Source organism: Podarcis vaucheri, assembly GCF_965113315.1.
Source record: "Podarcis vaucheri genome assembly, chromosome: 16".
NCBI lineage: Eukaryota > Metazoa > Chordata > Lepidosauria > Squamata > Lacertidae > Podarcis > Podarcis vaucheri.
Genome location: NC_138754.1, coordinates 3,877,816 through 3,899,629, shown reverse-complemented (window position 1 = coordinate 3,899,629; position 21,814 = coordinate 3,877,816). Strand labels below are relative to the sequence as shown.

Sequence of the window (21,814 nt, the reverse complement as noted above, 5' to 3'; positions counted from 1 at the left end):
GCCGCATTCTGGATTAATTGCAGTTTCTGGGTCACCGTCAAAGGTAGCCCCATGTAGAGCGCATTGCAGTAGTCCAAGCGGGAGATAACCAGAGCATGCACCACTCTGGCAATACAGTCTGTGGGCAGGTAGGGTCTCATCCTGCGTACCAGATGGAGCTGGTAGACAGCCGTCCTGGACACAGAATTGACCTGTGCCTCCATGGACAGCTGTGCTTCCAGAATGACTCCCAGGCTGCGCACCTGGTCCTTCAGGGGCACAGTTACCCCATTCAGGACCAGGGAGACCTCCACACCTGCCCGCCTCCATCTTCCAAAAACAGTACTTCTATCTTGTCAGGATTCAACCTCAATCTGTTAACCGCCATCCATCCTCCAACCGCTAGGGTGAGCTCATGCCCTGATCTGTATTTAGATCTGTCCAGTCTTGACTCTGGTTGAAAAGATCCCAGTGTGTCAGACTAAGGCCTGGGAGACCAGAGTTCGAGTCCATCCATCGTTAAGAGGCGACATGATGGAAGTTTATAAAATGATGTATTGAGAAGGCGGATAGGGAAGAGTTTTCCTGGCTCTCTTGTGACACTCGAACTCGTGGACCTCCAGCAAGGCTGAATGCTGGACAATTCAGGACCGGGAGAAGAAAAGTTAACCTATGGAACAAAACAGTTTTGTTGTCATTCATTGCTTGCAATGCCTTATATTCCATTTCCAGCTGATGAAGGCTTTATTCTGAATCAGTTGAACTATTCCAGATAGACTGTCCTTTTGTGACTTCGGAGAGGCGTCTTCCTTTTTGATGTATTTTGATGTATTTTTAATCTTTGTTGGAAGCTGCCCAGAGAGGCGGTGGAAACCCCGCCAGAATGGCGGGGTACAAATAAAAAATTGTTGTTGTTGGTGGTGTTATTTGAGACTTTTGAGAGATGACTTCCTTTGAGAGATGGTTTGGCGTTCCTTGCTATTCCTTGATCTGTTTGATTCTTTGTTTGACTCTGATACACATAACAACTTGAAGTTACTTGTATATTTTGTGAGATGTGTTGTATGATATATACATCATTTTTAAGTGGCTTAGTTGTATATTTTGAATGACATCATAACACATTATATACAGTGGTACCTCGGGTTACATATGCTTCAGGTTACAGACGCTTCAGGTTACAGACTCCACTAACCCAGAAATAGTACCTCAGGTTAAGAACTTTGCTTCAGGATGAGAACAGAAATCGTGCTCTGACGGTGCGGCGGCAGCAGGAGGCCCCATTAGCTAAAGTGGTGCTTCAGGTTAAGAACAGTTTCAGGTTAAGAACGGACCTCCGGAACGAATTAAGTACTTAACCCGAGGTACCACTGTATTCCCTCACAGTTATTAGCCATCGTGTTGCTATTGCATTTTTGTAGATTCTTACATTTTGCAACACAGTGGTTTGTGTTTGTTCAGAAAAAAAGTGGGGGACTGAAATCTCCTCCCACCAGAACACTCTCTAACCAACTGGCCACATGGCTTCCTGCAAATATTCCTGGGAATCATAGTTTTCGTTAAGGGCTCTGGGAACCGCAGCGCCGTAGTGGGTCAGCTACAGTTCCCAAGATTCTTTGCAGGGAGGAAGCATGGTTCCTGAAGCTTTGTAAGAGTGCTCAAAATGTGCGGGTGTGTGACCTCTGTATTTTTAAAAATTGGGTTTTTTATTATTTGCAAGGCTGGGATCCGACGCAGAGCAAGCTCCGCTGAGCTCAGTGGGCTCAATTTTCAGTAAACACACATCAGATTGCGCAGCGGTTGTGTTATGACTTTCCGGCCTGTCGTGTGACGCAGGCGGCCGCGAAAGCTTGAGAAATCCAAGCCCCAGAGCCAGTGACCCTCGCTGAGTCTCTCTCTCTGTGGCAACTCTTTCAAAATGAGGAAGTGGCGTCTTTTTCGTTTAGAGTTCTTTTTTTACGAAAAATAAGTCACTCCAGTCTGGTTCTATGGAAACACTTGGTTTCCTGTTATCTGCAGAGAGCAGTCAAGTCGACCAGAAAAAAAGGAGGTCTTATCTGCTGGGTCTGATCTTCCTGGAAGGGAAATTGTGGGGCGATCTGCGTTGCAACGCCCTTCAGTAAGAAGATGTCCTTTTAAGAAAAGGGAAGTAAAGTCAAATTAACAGTCTTCCCCAAAAGAGAATTCCCCCCTCAGGACCAAAACAGGGCAGGAAAGGGTTATTCAGCCTTGGGCATGACAAAGGAGACAGTATGATTAAGAGATTAAAATGTTGAAATATTGAAAGCTTTATGGAAGTTTGGAGCCTTCTTTGGACTAGCTGGAAAATAATTAAAGTCCACGGAAGTGCGAACAGGATCCAACACAGCAGGGGATGGGAAATCGACAATGAATTTTTAAAAGGGGGGAAATAAAGGAATAATTAATTGTAATGAAGGGGAAATATAATAAAGTATGTTGTAGATCGATAGATAATTTATTATGGTCGGAGACAAGCTTATAAAACACATTTGGGGGTACAATCCCAGAAGAAAAACAAACATTTAATACAGCAGGAAAGGGTGGGAATGAAAACATCAAGGGGAAACCAACTTATAAAAAATATTTTAAACTTGTACTAAATTTGAAGTTAAATTGTTAAAAATCTTTGAAATTCAAATTAATTGGCCAGAAAAAAACACCACAGCCTCTGCGATCCTAATACTCGTAGCTGATGCTGTTTGGAGTTTCTTGCTATATACATAGAAACGCAATGCTGTCGCCACGCAGCTCCCATTGGAGGAATTGCAGCGCAGGATTTGCAGGAAGTCAGAGCTCAGCCTCCCATTGGCCGATCTGTCGCTCCTCAACAGGACCCTGGATTCGCCAAGGGTGGGTGGGGTTTCTGAGCGATTCAAGCGGGGGGGGCAGCCCTTCATATAAAAATAAGAGCCTTGTTGCAGGATCAGACCAGTGACCCATTAACCCCAGCTTCCTGTCCGTACAATGGCTGCTATGAGACAAGGCTGCTGAGCTGATCCAGAACGCCACTTCTGACACCTTCACGTTCTTAAGGAATATTTAAAATCTCCTAAATGACTCTCTCTTTCCTCCCTTCCCCAAAGGTAGACTTCAAACAACGTCTGAGGAGTCCTATTTGCTTCTGCCTCGCTGTCAGGGCACGGGAACGAACTCCGCAAATCTCCGCCGGCGTCTTTTCTCCGGAACGGCGGAATCGCCTCAGCTCGCAGAATGATCTCGGAGGCCGCCGTGTGAATTTTCTGGACCCTGCAGTGGTGGTGGGGAGGAAGAAAGCAGCTTTGGGTCGCAGCGGTCGCAGAAACTTTCCCGCGTAGAGAAGGATCCGGCACGCGGAAAGGGGTCTGGCTTACCAGTATCTGAGAGAAGATCGACCCACTAGGCGGAAAGCTGGAATCCTCAACGAATATGAGCGATTTCTGGCACAAGCTGGGTTGCTGCGTCGTAGAGAAATCGCGGCAGGTGGGTTGTCCCGAATCTCTTAGCCCAGGAGCGGAGAACAGCAGCCCAGAGATCTGAATTCAGCCTTTGGGGATGGTTTTTCCTGCCCTTGGAATGCTCCAGTGCAGAGAGTTGGCAAGGCTTGATTTTTATTATTAGTTTTTAGATACAGTGGTACCTCAGTTTTCGAGCGTCCCGGAAGCCGAACATTTTTCAAACGCCGAAAACCTGAAAGCGATTGCTTCCGTTTTCGAACGCACCTCGGAAGACAAACGGCTTCCGCTGCCTGTTTTTCCATTTTTCCAATTGAACTCTCAGCCAGCCCTTTGCGCCTTGGTTTTCAAACGTTTCGGAAGCCGGACCATCTTCCAGAATGGATTATGTTAGAGAACTGAGGTACCACTCTATACTGTAAGCCGCCCAGAGTGGCTGGGGAAGCCTGGCCAGATATGTGGGGTATAAATATTATTATTATTATTATTATTATTATTAGTTCCCCCAAGAGGGGTTGACTGCTAAGCCACTCTGGGAACTGTAGCTCTGGGAGGCGAATAGTGGGGAACAGTCACCTGACAACTCTTCACACCTGTAACAAACTACAGTTCCCAGAATCCTTTGGGGGAAAGCCTTGACCGTTTAGGGTGGTATCAGAGTACATTGAATATACAGTGTGACGGTGGCTTGAGATAATAACTGTTTTTCTTACCAACACACTGGCAAAGTTTCCTGCAGCTGTTTATTTGGACGGATCCTGTGGTTTTCACCTGTTTCGATGGTACAAGGTATATCTTGACTGGGTTTCCCCAGCCACTCTGGGCAGCTTCCAGCGAAACGTAAAAAGGCGATAAGACATCAAACACCGTCTCTTAAATCACATAGAGATATTTCGGTAATTAATCCCTAACAGATCTCATGATAAATACAGAGAAATTGCCCTCATCCGATCTGCTTCCAATAGCTCAGTCAGTAGAGCGCGAGACCCTTAATCTTGAGGTTGCTGGTTCAAAGCCCCCATTGGGCAAAAGATTCCTGCATTGCAGGGGGTGGACTGGATGACCCCTGGGGTTCCTTTGAACTCTACAATTCCATGAGTCTATCTCAGAGACAGCTATGCTTCTGAATACCAGTTGCTGGAAACCGCAGGATGGCAGAGGGCTCTTCTGCTCAGCTCCTGTTTGCGGTTTTCCAACAGGGATCTGGTTGGCTACTCTAAAGAACCGGATTCTGGACAAGAGATTCTGGACAAGCCCCTTTGGCCTGATCCGGCAGCCAGGATCTTTTGGTGTTCCTGTGAAACCTCCAGCTCCAGAGGCAGTCTATCCAGATTTCCAGGTTCATAGAAAAGAATAGAATAGAATAGAATTTATACCCCGCCCATCTGACTGGGTTTCCCCAGCCACTCTGGGCGGTTTCCAACAAAATATTAAAATACAGTAGTCCGTAAACATTAAAAGCTTCCCTAAACAGGGCTGCCTTCAGATGTCTTCTAAAGGTCTGGTAGTTGTTTATCTCTTTGACATCTGGTGGGAGGGCGTTCCACAGGGAGGGTGCCACTACCGAGAAGGCCCTCTGCCTGGTTCCCTGTAGCTTTGCTTCTCGCAATGAGGGAACTGCCAGAAGGCCCTCGGAGGACCCCGGTGTCTGGGCAGAACGATGGGGGTGGAGACGCTCCTTCAGGTATACTGGACCGAGGCCGTTTAGGGCTTTCAAGGTCAGCACCAACACTTTGAATTGTGCTCGGAAACGTACTGGGAGCCAGTGTAGGTCTTTCAAGACGAGTGCTTTGTGGTCTCTGCGGCCGCTCCCAGTCACCAGTCTAGCTGCCGCATTCTGGATTAGCTGTAATTTCCGGGTCACCTTCAAAGGTAGCCCCACGTAGTGCGCATTGCAGTAGTCCAAGCGGGAGATAACCAGAGCATGCGCCACTCTGGAGAGACAGTCCGGTTCTTAGGGGCATTTGGACTCTGTGAGAACAAGGGGGGCTGGACTTGATGGACCCCCTTTCGCCTGACCCAGCAGCCGGACTCTTCCAAGTGGCGCTTTCAATGCGCCAAAGGCTTTGCTTGCCTTCTGGCTCAGGCGAAGCCCGTTCCCGTGTTTCCTCGACTCTGGTGGTGATCTTTTCCTTCCGCCCTGTTCCTCCCTCTCCCCCCGCAGCCGAAGAAGACGCGGCGGAGAATCGACCGCAGCATGATAGGGGAGCCCATGAATTTCGTCCACCTGACGCACATCGGGTCCGGAGACATGGCGAACGAGGGTCTCCCCATGGTAAACCTCTGTTCTCTTTGGCGGTTGGGTTTGGGTTCGGAAGGAGTTGGGCGTTTCTACGCAGCAGATACAAACCTTTCCCATCCACTTTAGCAAATGGCAGGAAATGGGTTTTTCATTAGGTTCTATGAGGAAGGAAAGGTTTGCCCTCGCCTGCCCTCTAGCGGCTGTTTGAGGGCGACAGCCAAACTGGCCTCATTTTTAATTTTGGTATTGTAGAGGTTTTTTTAAAATTTCGTTTTATAACGTATATAAACCAGAGAGAGCAGTTGCAGCCACAGATGCAAATCTAAAGTGGAGAAACAAAACTGTAAATCAGGCATGTAGAATGAGTTCAGTTGCACATAGGTTCAAAAAAACAACAACCAAAATCCCAAACATATTCAGGCTTGTGATGTGGACTGGTTTAGCTGTAAAGGAACGCATAATCATATTTAAAGTGTCTGTTGCTTCTGGTCCTTGTCAATATCTCAAATTATGCATAATTTGCTCTATTATACTGATATTGCAAAGCGAGCGATACCAAGTGCAAAATTCTGGGCTGTTTTCTTACTAGCCCATCCGCCAAGATCATATATAAGGCCAGTTCTTTTGACAATATATCTCCCTTGGTATCATCAGAAATATTTGACGGCATTAATTTTGGACAGCAAACCCTCGGTTCTTTAGTATTTTTCTGAAAAATTATTTATACATTTTTCCATTGCAAATTTTCACATTCCATTCAATTTACTCATACAATCAGAATCATCGACTTCCCCTTCCGTGGTTCTGTATATATACTCATTACAGCTGCATTTTTAAATTGCTCCATAAATTCTTTCGTTCTCCTTCCGCCTCGTATCTTTATATACTCTAAACTGCTGAGTTTACTGCCACCCTGCTAAAGTTTAACCTGTTAACATGATTCTTCAAATATCCTGCAAACATTTTCCTCTCTTCTTTAAACACTCCATCTTCCAGATTTCTTTAGTAATATTAGGGTTGCCATATTTCAAGAAATCCGGACGCAAAGGTTGTTGAGCTTTTTTGGGGGAAATTGCCCAAAGAAAGCTCTTTTTTTGGAAATTGTTCAATTTTTTAAGGAAAGTTGCTGAGCTTTTTTAAGGAAAAAAACCCAGACGTATGGCAACCCTCGTAATATTTACCATTTGTGTCAAAGTTAAATTCCCACCTTAAAGGATGAGCTGTGCCAAGCTAATTGCAACCCCTCCAACAATGAGGTGAGATGGAAGAGGACGTTTTTGACGTTTGCCAGGGAACAGAGAGCCCTGCTTATTAATCAGGCTTGAAAGCCGCAGCAGACAGATTTTGACAGTTTCAGAACTCCAGGGCTGGCAGAATCTGGGCTTGCCACAGCCTGCCCTCCCCTTTTGCAAACATGCCTCTGTGTGCTTCTGGGCTTCATCCTTCCTCGACCAGCTGGCGCTGAGAGTCTTGTGTGCGAAAGGGAGATCCGAACGGCAGCCAGACGCCGCGCCCTCGCTTCTCCAGCTGAGATAGCGCCAGCCAAAAACCCGCCCTGCCTTCGCCACCCTGACTGCTGCCACCCCCAGTGCCAGATTTAGGTATAAGCTAAGCAAGCTACAGTGGTACCTCAGGTCACATACGCTTCAGGTTACATACACTTCAGGTTACAGATTCCGCTAACCCAGAAACATTACCTCGGATTAAGAACTTTGCTTCAGGATGAGAACAGAAATCGGGCTCCGGCGGCGCGGCAGCAGCAGGAGGCCCCATTAGCTAAAGTGGTGCTTCAGGTTAAGAACAGTTTCAGGTTAAGAACGGACCTCCGGAATGAATTAAGTACTTAACCCGAGGTACCACTGTATAGCTTAGGGTCCCACTCTCTTGAATATAGAGTGAATATTTTCAGTGATTTATTTTTTGTAACCAACAAACAGAGGGTTGGAAGTCCCTTTTATTTCCCCCCCCCTCTCTTTTTTATTTTCTTCTATTTTTTGGTTTTCCTTTGGTGTTTTTATTTTTCCTCTTTGTTTTTGTCTTGGAGGCCCTTTCTGCATTTCCAAGGTGGTGGTTTTATGAGTTGCCCTCCTCTTTTCGTTCCCCAATTCATCTCCCCAGTGTCCTGCACTCTGCATCCCCCTGGGGCCGGATCCAACCTCCTCCGAGTAGACCCATCTGAACGAATGAAGGTGGGCTGACTTAGGCCTGTTCAGAGAATCTACTCGAGAGCCATTGGGTACGACCCCCAGCATCCAGCTGGGATGCGAGGGATCGAAGGTGCTGTGACAGGAACACTTCCGACGCCGTCGTCGTAGAATGGAGGACTTGGAAGGCAACCCAAGGATCATATAGTCCAACCCTGACAGACGGGCCCGCCACCTTCCAGGCTCTTCCGTTCAATATACAATATACAATATCTTTATTGTCATTGTCCCATACAGAACAATGAAATTGAAAAACTACATAAAACATTCAAAACCCCCTAAAAACTCTGAAACCCCATTTTAAAACACACTATAAGGTAAAGGTACCCCTGCCCGTTAGGGCCAGTCATGTCCGACTCTAGGGTTGCGCACTCACCTCACTTAAGAGGCTGTGAGCAGGCACCGTCCGGAGACACTTCCGGTCAGCGTGACGAAGCTGCAGCTGGCGAGCCAGCGCAGCACACGGAAACGCCGTTTACCTTCCCGCTATAAAGCGGTACCTATTTATCTACTTGCACTTTGATGTGCTTTCGAACTGCTAGGTTGGCAGGAGCAGGGACCGAGTAACGGGAGCTCACCCCGCCGCGGGGATTCGAACCGCCGACCTTTCGATCAGCAAGTCCTAGGCTCTGTGGTTTAACCCACAGCGCCACCCGCGTCCCTAAAAATACACTATACTATACTATAAAAACCCCTAAAAACTCTGAAACCCCATTTTAAAATACATTACTATACTATACTATACTATACTATACTATACTATACTATACTATACACTATACTAAAAAATACACTATACTACAGAGACCCCTTATGCTGCATTTAGAACCAGAATTGCATTTGCGTAGAAACTGTTTCTCAGGTGGCTAGTTCTGGCCTTTATAACCCTGCACTTTCTTCCAGAAGGCAGAGGCTGAAAGAGATCATTTCCGGGGTGCGCACTATCCTGCGCTATCTCTGCCGCTTTCTCATGGCACCTGGAAGCATAGATTTGGTCCAAGGTGGGAAGAGTGCACCCAATTATTCTCTCCGCAGTCTATACAACCCTGGACAGCATTGTTTTTTCCACCACCAAACAGCTTTTGCCTTCAAAAAGGTATTCCTGATGCTTAGTCCTAACCTCGACCTCTTTCTCTCTCTTCCATCAGACGGGGGCAATGCATGAAATGAGATCCAAATGCGGCCGAGATCGACAGTGGAGCAGCTCCCACGTTTTGTAGCTCTGTGGTGTTTCCCCCGCTTTCTCTTCCGTGTAAGTGCCTTGCTAGATACAAAAATACCTTCCCTAGTTCCCCATCTGATCATTAAGGACTAGCTCCTTGTTCTGCCGTAGAGCCAGGAATCCTGGCTCCCCAAGGTTTAAGCTGTAGTCCCTGTGGGAATGTTCAGGGAGGAAGGAGGGGATATATTGTTTATTAATATCCTTCCGAACTTGCGCTAGCAAGTTCTGTAACAGGCATCCCCAACCTTTGGCCTTCCTGATGTTTTCGACTACAATTCCCATCATCCCTGACCACTGGTCCTGTTAGCTAGGGATCATGGGAGTTGTAGACCAAAACATCTGGAGGGCCAAAGTTTGGGGATGCCTGTTCTAGAACTTAGCAGAGTTTTACATTCCCCTTTTAAAAGCACAGCAGATAGCTGGTTGCAGGCTTGTTTAAGCCTCTTCCTATTAGGTTCCTGGTAAAGGGACCCCTGACCATTAGGTCCAGTCGCGGACGACTCTGGGGTTGCAGCGCTCATCTCGCTTAACTGGCCGAGGGAGCCGGCGTACAGCTTCTGGGTCATGTGGCCAGCAGGACTAAGCCGCTTCCGGCGAAGCAGAGCAGCGCACAGAAACGCCATTTACCTTCCTGCTGGAATGGTACCTATTTATGTACTTGCACTTTGACCATGCTTTCGAACTGCTAGGTTGGCAGGAGCTGGGACTGAGCAACGGGAGCTCACCCCATTGTGGGGATTCAAACCGCCGACCTTCTGATCGGCAAGCCCTAGGCTCTGTGGTTTAACCCGCAGGTTCCTAGTAAGTTCCCGTATATCCCTCTTAAAAGAATATGCCACAATCTTGTTTAAAGTACAGTCATACCAGTTACTGCTTCAAGGTGCGCGATTTCGGGTTGTGCACCATGCCAAACCCGGAAGTACTTCCGGGTTTCGGCGCTTGTGCATGCGCAGAAGCGCTAAATCACGCTTTGCACATGCACAGAAACGCCGAATTGCAACCCGCACGTGCGCAGACGGGGCGCTGCGGGTTGCGAACATGCTTCCCGCACGGAACACATTCGCAACCCGAGCGTCCACTGTATATATATAAAAGAAGTTTACTCACATCTTCAGTTCACAGTTGGATCCCTGAAGGCAGACTTGGTTACAAATATGTAGATATGGATCTACCCCATATAGGGGGTTAATCCCAGTGACTACAAGCTGGCAGTTAACTGCAGTTCACACGACGAAAGGAAGACGGAGAAGAAGGGAGGGGGGCTGCGTGCCTTGTGCTTTTGTTACCTGCACAGGTAAGGTCACGCCCACCTCTAGTCACATGCAAAAGGAAGGATACTCCAGCCCAGGAGGAAACAGGAAGTTTTCGACCGGCTGGAACGAACATCCCCTTTGCATGTCCACTCTAGGAAAACAAGGAATGTTGTACTTGTCTGCTACTTATGTATCACATCCCACATTCCCCACTGCCTGGAGAGCAGAGTCTTGAGTTAAAATATATAGCTTAGACGCTGTTTCCTAACTAGTTTTCACTTCCCCTGACAATTCGGGTGGAGGAGCAGGAAGGGGGTGGAGAGGGAATGTAATTCTTCATTCCGATCTCTTTTCTTCTCGCAGGTCCCGGGCAAATTAACAAATCGAGAAATCCCAAAGAAAGAAATAAGTATGTAAAGAACCCTCGCGCGAGTAGCCTGCTCGGATCCTGTCGAGGCAGGTCGGCGAAGCTCAGAAAAACACCAAACACCCTTCATAACTTATGCAAACTGATTCCAAATCGGATCGGATTTTCTTTTTCTAAAGAGCGTCAGCAACAAACGCAGCAGCTGATTCCTCCGCTAATTTTCGCCTCCCAGATTTGCATAGAAAGATTTGCTGAATCCAACACTCCCTCAGCTGCCGCTTCCTCTCTCTCTCTTCTCTCCCCCCCCCCCACAAAAATTGCAGAAGCATCTCTGGACTCTGAGTCTCTCATGCCGTCCTTCGTTTCGTGGCTGCCGCATTTTGCTTTTTCAGAACTTGGCAAGGAATCGGGGCGGGCGTTGGAGGGAGATTGACGCCCGGGGCTTCAGCAGGCATCTACGTCTCCGAACATGCCATCCATTTAAAGCACATTCAAAGCCTCTTCCACATGCACACCCCCAGGCCAATCACCCTGGGAACTGTAGTTTGCTATGGGTGCTGGGAATTGTAGCGCTGTAGGAGTAAACTACAGTTCTCCCGATTCTCGGGGTACATGTGCTTTAAATGTATAATGTGTGTGCCATTTTGCTTCATTTTTTAAAAGTGCATTCTGTTTCATCCCCCAAAAAAAATCTGGAGAGGAACTTATCGTAACTGTTTTTTGTTTCTTTTTACATGGAAGTGTAATCACTGGATTTTTGGCCGTTTTCTAGGGAGGGGCAGAAGGATCGACCTTTCCATGAGGCATGGGTTTTTTTTAAAGAGCGGGAGGCAGAGCGCCACCCTGCCGGAATCTCCCCTGTGAAAGCCTTGCTGAAATGACTGGGAGGCCCGCGAGAGTGTGGTTAGTGATGTCACATGCACTAGCCACTCGCCACCTTCCAAAATTGGCCAGCATTTTGCTCCCTGCTCCTGAAGACCTCTTCTCTGTGCCAGTCACTAAAGATGGGGTGCGGCCGCTTTTGGGTTTCCTGCGGCAAAGCATCCCATACGCAGGGCGGCCTCTGCACGTTGGACTTCCTCTACCAGAGGGCAGCAGAACGGGAGAGACAATGTTTCACCAGGCAAAGCGAGAGAACAAACACGAAAGATGGAGAGGATCCGGTCCAGATGATGGCAGGGTCTTGTCGCCTCTTTGGCCGCAAAGCATCGTGGAGGGAGAAAATCTCTGGATCACATCAAGGCAATTTTGGAACTTCCTTTTATATGTATAAAAAATGCAATAGTCCTGTTAAAAGCTGGGCAAAGTTTGTCATTCTGTTGGGATAGGGACGTTTCACTGAGATCTTGCTTGGACTGCAGGAACCTTGATCCTCAGTTCTTCCCGTCGAATCATGAATGTTGGGCTCAGACTACAACTCCCAGCAGCCCCGGCGCACCCAGTGAGGGAATTATGGGAGTTGTAGTCCAGCAATTTCAGGTGGGTGGCAGATGCTTCCCTGCACCCCCCCCTCCCCAGTTTCTGGAAGTTCCTCTCTCTGACCCCGTGAAATTCTCCGCAGAAACATCCCCCCATCTGATCACTAAGGACTAATCCTGACTCTCCTCCCGAGGGGTGGAGAACCTCAGGCCAAATCCGGCCCCCCGGGCTGCTCTGTTTGGCCCTCAGAACTCTCCCTAGGCCACACCCCTCTCCACAGGCCACGCCCCCTCTCCGTCCCTCCTTCGCATCCTGAATGATGTTCCCTGGCTGGGATTTGTCCCTAAACTCTGACGGGGACTGTGTGAAAATGTGCAGGGAGCAGCCCACTGCACAAAAGCAAAAATTATATCCCTTGCTACGCCCGTTTTTCTCCCTGGCACCACTGCCCACAGATGGCACGCTGCCCCCCGGAAAGAAATTCAGCCCTCCTGCCAGTTCCTCGCTCCAGAATTACTCCTTCTGACTTAATGGGGTTTCCCAAGAGGAGGAAGAACTCTGAGGTGGGGTGTGTGGGAAGGGCGCTAGGGGCTGGTGTTGGGGGAGCACTTCAGATTTCAAGTTCCTAGGCCTCATGAGGCTCTGGCACCGGATGGCGGATCGTTCCCACCCCCATTCCTTCTCTCTCGTTATTATTAGCAGGGGCGTTGCAGGAAATATGAAGCCCGCGAGGCTGAACTCTGGAATCGCTTTAGGGTTCCGCTGCAAAAAAATAAAAATAAAAAGCCCACATATTTCTGTTCGTTAAAGGAAAAAATAGTATGCTTAGCTTTCCTGAGACATGCCAGCTTTGTTGTCTGTTGATTGCCCCCCCAACCCCCCCCCCTTTGCTTTTCACATTAAGATGATGAAGACTTCCATCCATTTGCTCATTACACGACAGGTTTGAAATATATCAGAGTCTGCCTTCATTTCTATGTGTGCTGGCCAAGAATTTTTTACTGCCATTTTTCCACCATTTTTTTAAAAAAAGTTAACAAATGCAGGAGGGCGAGATTCAGCTAAGTCAAGCTCAGTGTATACCTCTTGAAGTGCTCCCTTGCTTTCCCTGGGTCTCCTCTGAGTAGGACTTACGTCTGATGTCACCCCAGAGGTTATCAGATAGCTGGGAATTGACATTTAGACCCTAGTGGTGAGGAGCATCGATCCTTGAGGCCAAAAGTGGCCCCAAAACCTCTCTGCCTGGCCCTCGGAACCATCTGCAGGCCACGCCCCCTCTCCCCAGGCCACACCCCTCGTTGGCTCTCCTTTGCACCCTCCTGGAGCAACCTTTCCCTGATTCGAACTCGGATCCTGTTTCTTGCTTGCGTTGATGTAGGATGGAAGCTAACCTACTGCACAGAGGCAAAGTTTGCACTCCTTACTCAGCTGACTTTTCCCCCCCTGGCACATTCGAGTTGAAGAAAACCTCCGGAACTGTCCTTTCGCTCCAAATTAATCTCAAATCTCAATCATCTCCTGAAGGAAACCGGTTTAGAAATACAGCTATGCTACAATGCGCCCGTATTCCTGCTCCCCGTAACTTTGGACCCGCTCCCCTCGAGCCCCAAAAATTTCTGGTTCAGCCGAGACCGACCACAACAAACAGGAGATTTTCTCAGGCTGCCAATGACGTCGGCTCTGACTCTGTCCGCCGTGGCCTCTGGCGCCACCTACTTTCGACCTCCCGCCCTGATCACCACTTTGCCTAACGTCAGAGCCGGCCCCATCTTACCCCCAAAGCTCCTGCAACCACCTCTCCCCTCTGCGATTTCAATGGGTGCCTCCGTGTCAAACTGCTTAAGTTTCGCGCCGGCAGGGCTGGCGTCGAAACCGCCGCTTTTGGGAAAGAATAGCTGGACTATTCGGGTGTGTGCTTGTTTGCTGAAAACATGTTCTCTTTTCTTCTTTTTTGTAAACGAGGAAATTTATGGGGGGGGCGAGGGGGGCAGACCAAGATGTCTAATTATAACAAGGAAGCTTCCTAAAAGAGTATTTTTTTTAAAGGAGGGAAGAAGCCGCAATCTGCGCGCAGAAATTTCGCTAGGGTGGATGCAAGAATCTGGTGTGTCCGATCTGTGGGAAGGTTGGGCTGGTGGGGTAGAGGACAAGTGGGGTAGATTTTTTTGTTTTCCTTTGCCTCTTAAAACGTTTTCTCCCCCTGCACTGCTGCCTCCCCCCCGCCAACTTGCGACCTGTTCTGGAGAGTGTAATGTATGCTTGAAAAAATAAAAAAAAGTCAAAAGGTGGTCAGGATCTGTGTCTTGGATGGCGGGAGGAGGGAGAAAATGACAATACCTGCCCGCTCCTCTTCTTTAGAGACTTTCCCTTGAGGTCCCGCCCTGCAATATTTCATTATTATATGAAGTTCGGGCTCCAGAGATGATGAGCCCAGCTGCTGTTCTTAGAGGACCTTCAAATCTATGGTGCACTTCATAGATTTAAAACACATTCGATGCACATTCTCCCCCGGTCCAGGAATCCTGGGAATTGTAGTTCAGCCTCGCAGAACTACAGTTCCCAGCACCCTTAAACTACAATTCCCAGGATTCTTGGGTGGAAGCCAGGTGCTTTCAAGGTATGGCATGGGTGTGACCCAATCGCACCTGGCAGCTTTTCTTCCGTCTGTGAATTGGTCCGTGTTTATTCTTTCATTGAGATTCCTGCATTTCAGGGGGTTGGAATGGATGACCTCAGGGTGTCCCTTTGAATTCCACACTTATATGATTCCCTGAACAGAAAAAGAGGTGCATCTTCAGCATTTTCTGGAACCTATTTCATGAAAGTGCCAGGGGAGGAAGATCCATAACTTAGGGGCCACCACAGAGAAGACCCCGTCTTGGGTCACAAACCCCCGAACTTCTGAGGGTGGTGGAACTACAAGGAGGGGCCCCTCTGCCAATCTGAACGCCCAGGAGGTCCATAGGGACGGAGGTGGCCTTTCAGATATTTGGGTTGTAAGTTGCTTACAGAAAAGGGGTCATGCAAGCACTCAGCAGAACCCCAGGCAGTAATCTGGCTGCTATGTTTTGAACCAGTTGGACTTCCTGTGCCGTCTTCAAGGGCAGCACCACAAAAAGTGCATTGCAGCAGTCCAGCCTGAAGTTCACCAGGGCGTGGAGTGCGGCGGTCCAGTCACCTATGTCCGAAAGGGGCCTCCCATAACTATGTTGGGTCCAGGAGCACCCCCTAGGCTATGAGTCTGCACTTTCCAGGGGTGTCCAGAACAGATCATCTCCCCAACTTCTGGACCTGGAAAACTCAGGAAGATCTCCAAAAAAATCCATAGAGTTTGGAAAGGTTCAGACTTCATCCAAACATTTACAGGCAGATCCGCAGTGTAGATCCAAAGCAAACCCAATGTGCCTTTGTAGCATGGGACATCCCCCCCAAAGAATTCTGGGAGCTGTCGCCTGTCAACAATGGGAATGGTAGTTCAGTGAGCAAGGAACTATAGTTCCCAGGATCCTTTGCAGGAAATCACCTGCTCTAAAAGTACGGTGTAAACCTTTATCTCGGGAACGGCCGTGCAAAATTTGGTTACGATATCTTAAGAGAAGGGACACGGGTGGCGCTGTGGATTAAACCACAGAGCCTAGGACTTGCCGATCAGAAGGTCGGCGGTTCGAATCCCCGCGACGGGGTGAGCTCCCGTTGCTCGGTCCCTGCTCCTGCCAACCTAGCAGTTCGAAAGCACGTCAAAGTGCAAGTAGATAAATAGGTACCGCTCCGGCGGGAAGGTAAACGGCCTTTCCGTGCACTGCTCTGGTTTCGCCAGAAGCGGCTTAGCCCTGCTGGCCACATGACCCGGAAAAACTGTCTGCGGACTAACACCGGCTCCCTCGGCCAGTAAAGCAAGATGAGCACCGCAACCCCAGAGTCATCCGCGACTGCACCTAATGGTCCGGGGTCCCTTTACCTTATCTTAAGAGAGCTTGGGATGCGTAGCAAGGAGACAAACAACTTTTTTTCAAAATACATACAGTGGTACCTCGGGTTACATACGCTTCAGGTTACAGACTCTGCTAACCCAGAAATAGTGTTTCAGGTTAAGAACTTTGCCTCAGGATAAGAACAGAAATTGTGCTTCGGCAGCAGCAGGAGGCTCCATTAGCTCAGTGTTTCCCAACCTTTTTTGGGCAAAGGCACACTTGTTTCATGAAAAAAATCTCGAGGCACACCACCATGCCAGATGGGGAAAGGTCACTTTTTACTTATGTAAAAAAATAAAAAAATAAAATAGTAACAGCATAGAAGGTAATGGTTAGGCTAGCATCCCTCTTCCAAATATGCTAGGTTTTTATTTGCAGGGACTGTTCTACATGGGAAGGGGAAAGGAAAGTTAATAGAAGGAAAGGCGGGTGGGAGAGAAAGAGAAAGAAAGAGGGAAGGAAGGGGGGAAGAGAAGTGGAAAGGAGGGAGACCGAGGCGGGGGAGAAGCGTCTGGAGAGTTGCTCCGAAGTTTGGGGGGCCGCGGGGGTGGGCGCGTGTCCCAGGAGGCGGAGGCCAGCCCGGGCTGGGAGCCGTGCCGCGGCCCGGGGGCGGAAGGCGGACCGCGGCTCCTAGGATGTGGAAAGGGGACGGCGGCGCAGGGGGAGGAGACCCGCACGGCTAGGGCAGCGCGCAGGGGGAGGGGAGCGGGCCGGAGGCGGGCGAGGGGGGCCGCGATCCCGCGCGCCGCGAACATGGCCTCCTTCCCCGCGGGCCCCGCCGAGCCCCCCAGCCGGGGAGGGCGGAACGCCCCCGCCGCCGGAGGAGAGCAGAGGCAGGAGGAGGAGGACGAAGGCGCTGCCGAGGAGGCGCGCCAACTTCTGCCAACTTCGGCGCCCGCCCCGTCGCCGCAGGCCCCTCCCGGCCGAGAGCCAGAGGACGGCGGCGGAGCAGGAGGAGGAGGATCGGCTTTGGCGACGGCTGCTGCGTCCTCTCCAAGCGTGGGGCTGGCCTCCGCCGTGCCCGATCCTCCGCGCTCGTCGCACTTCTCGGCGGAGCAGGTCTCGTGCGTGTACGAGGCGCTGCTGCAGGCGGGCGACCCCGGCCGGCTGGGCCGCTTCCTGGGCTCGCTGCCGCCCGAGGCGCCGTGCCTGGAGGCGCAGGCGGGCGAGAGCCTGGCCAAGGCGCGCACGCTGCTGGCCTTCCAGCGCGGCGACTTCGCCGAGCTCTACCACCTGGTGCAGAGCCGGCGATGGGATGTGGGAGGGAGCTCGCTCGCCGCCCCGCGTGTGCCTATGTGGGGCACGTTACAGCCCCGTGACGTCAGCGCCACGCAGGCAGCCAGGCAGGCAGACGGCGAGAGCCCCGCACTGGGCGGCCTCTCCTCGCTGCCGCCGCCCCGCCTCTCGCCGCCCGCCTCGCCCGCCTCCCTCCCACGGCACACCAGGCAACGTCTCGCGGCACACTAGTGTGCCGCGGAACACCGGTTGGGAAACACTGCATTAGCTAAAGTGGTGCTTCAGGTTAAGAACAGTTTCAGGTTAAGAACGGACCTCCGGAACGAATTAAGTACTTGACCCGAGGTACCACTGTAGATACAATCCTGTACTGGGGGGGATATCTGTGCCCTCCTCCCCACACACTTTAGGATTCCTACCTCCCATCGTGGCCTCAGCATTCAGTGTGCCTATTGGTCAGGAATGAGGATGATGGGCGTTGCAAGGCCATCAATATCACCTGTCCACAAGTCACCTGTCCGTGCCCCAGTCTCTCTAAACCAGAGAGTAATAGAAAACGGAAACCTACTCAGGAATCAGTGTTTTTTATTCAGCTGCTCTCGGCAGCAGGGGGGGCTCCATAGGAAGGCAGAGGAGACCCCAAAAGAATAATAAAAACCCCTTTCTTTCAGTTCGTGGTACAACCTCCTTCGCCCTTCCTGTTTTCCCAGCTCGCTTTGTTGCCAATTCGAAAGCAGTTCTGGCAAATCAAGGGCGTTTGCTTTTGGATAGAAGAAGAGCGAGATCACAAGCGCCACATTTCCTAGAAGGCCCTGCTCAGGGCTGATGCTCAAAGATCGCCATGGCTGCTTGGCCTTCACTGTTGGCGCCTCGGCTTCGGTTCCTGAAGTGTGAAACGGAAAAGCAAGAGAATTAAAATGTAAGAGTGGAAACACATGCCGCACACATTCGTGGGAATCGACGAGCTGCTGAGGATGTTGCTGGGTGGGTCAAACAACTCTGACAGCTGTTTGAGCAACACTAGAGGCAAGGCGGGTCAGATGTGACCCTACAGAAGAGGTTATTAAACAGTAGGTGGCATGGAAAGTTCGGAGAAGGAAAAGGTTTTCTCCGTCTCGCATCATGCTAGAATTCAGGGGCATCCAAGGAAGGTAAACCTTGGAAGATTCAGAACAGGTAAAAGGAAGGAATTCTTCAGAGCATAGTTAGACTGTGGAACTCCCTGCCACAAGAGGCAGGGATGAGCAGCAATTTGGATGGCTTTAAAAGAGGAGTGGGCAGATTCATGAAGGAGGAGAAGGCCGTGAGTGACTACTAAGCCACAATGGCCATATTCCACGGTATGCGATGTTTCTGCACACCAGCTGCCGGAGACAGCAGGAATAATAATAGTAATAATAATAATAATTTATTATTTATACCGCGCCCATCTGGCTGGTTTCTCCAGCCACTCTGGGTGACTTCCAACAGAACACTAAAATACAATAACCTATTAAACATTAAAAGCCACAGGGCAGGCGCCACCACCGAGAAGGCCCTCTGCCTGGTTCCCTGTAACTTCGCTTCTCGCAGGGAGGGAACCGCCAGAAGGCCCTCGGTGCTGGATCTCTGTGTCTGAGCTGAACAATGGAGATGGAGACACTCCTTCAGGTATACTTCAGGAAGGGGAGAGTTGCTCTGAGCCTGGGTCCGCTCTACGTGGGGCTACCTTTGAAGGTGACCCGAAAACTACAACTAATCTAGAATGTGGCAGCTAGACTGGGGACTGGGGGCGGCTGCCGAGATCACATAACACCGGTCCTGAAAGACCTACATTGGCTCCCAGTACATTTCCAAGCGCAATTCAAAGTGTTGGTGCTGACCTTGAAAGCCCTAAACGGCCTCGGTCCAGTATACCTGAAGGAGTGTCTGCACCCCCATCGTTCTGCCGGACACTGAGGGCCTTCTGGCGGTTCCCTCATTGCGAGAAGCAAAGCTACAGGGAACCAGGCAGAGGGCCTTCTCGGTAGTGGCGCCCGCCCAGTGGAACGCCCTCCCACCAGATATCAAAGAGAAGAACAACTACCAGACTTTTAGAAGACATCTGAAGGCAGCCCTGTTCAGGGAAGTTTTTAATACGTGACGTTTTAATATATTTTTAATCTTTGTTGGAAGCCGCCCAGAGTGGCTGGGGAAAACCAGCCAGATGGGTGAGGTACAAATAATTATTTATTATTATTATTATTATTATTATTATTATTATTATTATTATTGGTTTCCCATTGAGACATCTGGTTGGCCACTGTGAGAACAAGATGCTAGACTAGATATGCCTCCTCTGGCCTGATCTAGCAGGCTCTCGTGATCTTATGCACTATTGACCACGTTGGCCGGGTCTACGGAGAACTGTGATCCAACGTCACCTGAACCTAGGAACTAAGATAGACTGCTTGGAGACTTGGAGGCTCCATGAGAACATCGGACGAGCCCTGCTGGGTCAAGCTTTTGGGAGCTTGGCTGAACCTCTTTGCTCCAAATTTAGCCAGGAATTTTTTCAGTGCCGGCCCAAAACATTTATCTGCCTAAAGAAAGGGCGAGATGGTGTGTTATTGCACAACTCTAGTGATTACTGGTGAGCTGAAAGGCGGGATATTGGCAGAAGGTTTGCCCAGAGCCAATGGGAGACAGAGCTACCCCCTGGGTTGGTTGTGGGGAAGGAGACAGGCAAGTAGGAGGTGTGGGGGAAACACCTTGCTTTAAATTAAAAAGAATCCACTCCCCAAGCAAGCGGTGTAATTCTGACGGGAAGCATTCCTCTGAGCATGTGCAGAGAGCAGCTCACAGGGCCCCACTCTCGTGACCCGAAACAACAGGTCTCCACAGCTGTGGGGATCAGAGGAAGGGCTCCCTGTGGGGATAAGCAACCTCATATAACCGGCATGCTTAAGTTGAATTAGGGACGTGGGTGGCGCTGTGGGTTAAACCACAGAGCCTAGAACTTGCCGATCAGAAGGTTGGCGGTTCGAATCCCCGTGATGGGGTGAGCTCCCGTTGCTCAGTCCCTGCTCCTGCCAACCTAGCAGTTCGAAAGCACCTCAAAGTGCAAGTAGATAAATAGGTACCACTCCGGCGGGAAGGTAAATGGCGTTTCCGTGCGCTGCTCTGGTTTGCCAGAAGCGGCTTAGTCATGCTGGCCACATGACCCGGAAGCTGTACGCCGGCTCCCTCGGCCAGTAAAGCAAGATGAGCGCCGCAACCCCAGAGTCGGCCACGACTGGACCTAATGGTCAGGGGTCCCTTTACCTTTACCTTTAAGTTGAATTAATGCATGAAGGGGTTAAGGCCATAGAGTAAGCTGTCCAGCCAGGCTTAGATCACTTTGGGAGGAGCTAGATAATCAAGACTTGGTTCTCCTCCAGTTTCCCTGAGAAGCTTGGTGTGTAAAGAGGTCTGAGCTGGTTGCTCCAAACTCAGGCTCTTACAAGCCGCTTGAGTTCCTGTACTAATAATTTAGGAACTTCCACCACTGTAACTAAGCCACGTTTTACTGCCTGTGTTTTCTGACCGATGTGTGGAAAAGCACATGAACCTGACCTTGGAAGAGTTTGTAAGTAAACCAATTTTTACCTTACTAAACATGTGGTCTTTTTTTTTCTATGCTAGGGGAAGAGGGGGACTTTGGAAGGAACCCAGAAGGGCATATTTCCATGTTTTTATTTGCTGCATGTGTTATGGTTTTAAATCTCTGCTTTGCCCCAAACCTGGATCTTGGCATCTAGGCAGTCCTTCTTTTATATGCCTATTTCTCCTTGCACCCACGGAGAAGAAAGCCCACCACCCGACATAAGAACATCAGGAGAGCCTGCTGCGTCTGGCCAAGAGGGCCCCTTCTAGTCCAGAATCCTTGTTCCCCCAACGGCCAACTCGGTCCCTCTTCTGGGAAGCACTCAAGCAAGACCTGAGCGCTACAGCAGCTTTCCCCTTCCGCGGCTCATCACAGAGCATAGCCACCAACAACCTTTCCCAACCAGCGAGTGCGCCTGCACCAGCCCTAACTCATAGGAGCTGGTTGAGAAAATTGAGTTTTCCTCCTCCCTCCCCATTCCTTTTTCCTTGTGTGTCGTCTTGCTATTGTTTTCCAGATTGGACGCCAGCGTGGGGGGCCCGTCTCGTTTTACCAGATTGTACGCAAGCCACTCTGGGGGGGCCTTAGGGCCAAAGAGCAGGGGTGCACCAATGCTCTGAATGAATAAACAAAATGGGGAGCGCATTATGCGGCGCCTCGGCCCCCCCGCCCGTCTGCCCCCACCTGCTCCGGCGGGAAGGCGTCCTTGATGCTCTTCCAGAGGTCCCTGAGTCCCTCGTGGACCTGGGTCCAGAAGTCCTTCCTCTTGTGCTCTTTATCCTGCTTGATGTCTTGCAGTGCGCACATGTGCATTGGCCCCCGGTCACACGCCAGCGTCGAGGAGTTGCACTGGCCCTGCTTGCAG

At 50.1% G+C, this 21,814-nt stretch overlaps 2 protein-coding genes across 3 annotated transcripts in view; one reads left to right on the top strand and one right to left on the bottom strand.

Annotated features, from left to right (window-relative positions):
- The window catches only part of CDC42SE1 (CDC42 small effector 1), a 45,418-nt gene extending 32,400 nt beyond the window's left edge, over positions 1-13,018 (top strand). Inside the window, exons 2-5 of one of the 2 annotated variants that reach the window (XM_082202685.1) lie at positions 3,088-3,459; positions 5,596-5,706; positions 9,026-9,129; positions 10,716-13,018. In XM_082202685.1, the coding sequence (XP_082058811.1) occupies positions 3,406-3,459; positions 5,596-5,706; positions 9,026-9,097 (237 nt within the window). In that variant the 5' untranslated portion in view covers positions 3,088-3,405 and the 3' untranslated portion in view covers positions 9,098-9,129; positions 10,716-13,018. Of the gene's footprint in view, positions 1-3,083; positions 3,460-5,595; positions 5,707-9,025; positions 9,130-10,715 lie in introns of both variants that reach the window. The other variant, XM_082202684.1, reaches the window with a different exon arrangement.
- A 4,895-nt stretch (positions 13,019-17,913) lies between these two features.
- Positions 17,914-21,814, bottom strand: part of LOC309520602 (uncharacterized protein) — a 4,433-nt gene continuing 532 nt past the window's right edge. The window contains exons 1-2 of the mRNA XM_082202574.1: positions 21,634-21,814; positions 17,914-18,228 (exon numbers count right to left, since the gene is read on the bottom strand). The exon at positions 21,634-21,814 is cut by the window's right edge and continues 532 nt beyond it. Of these exons, the coding sequence (XP_082058700.1) occupies positions 18,202-18,228; positions 21,634-21,814 (208 nt within the window). The 3' untranslated portion in view covers positions 17,914-18,201. The remainder of the gene's footprint in view (positions 18,229-21,633) is intronic.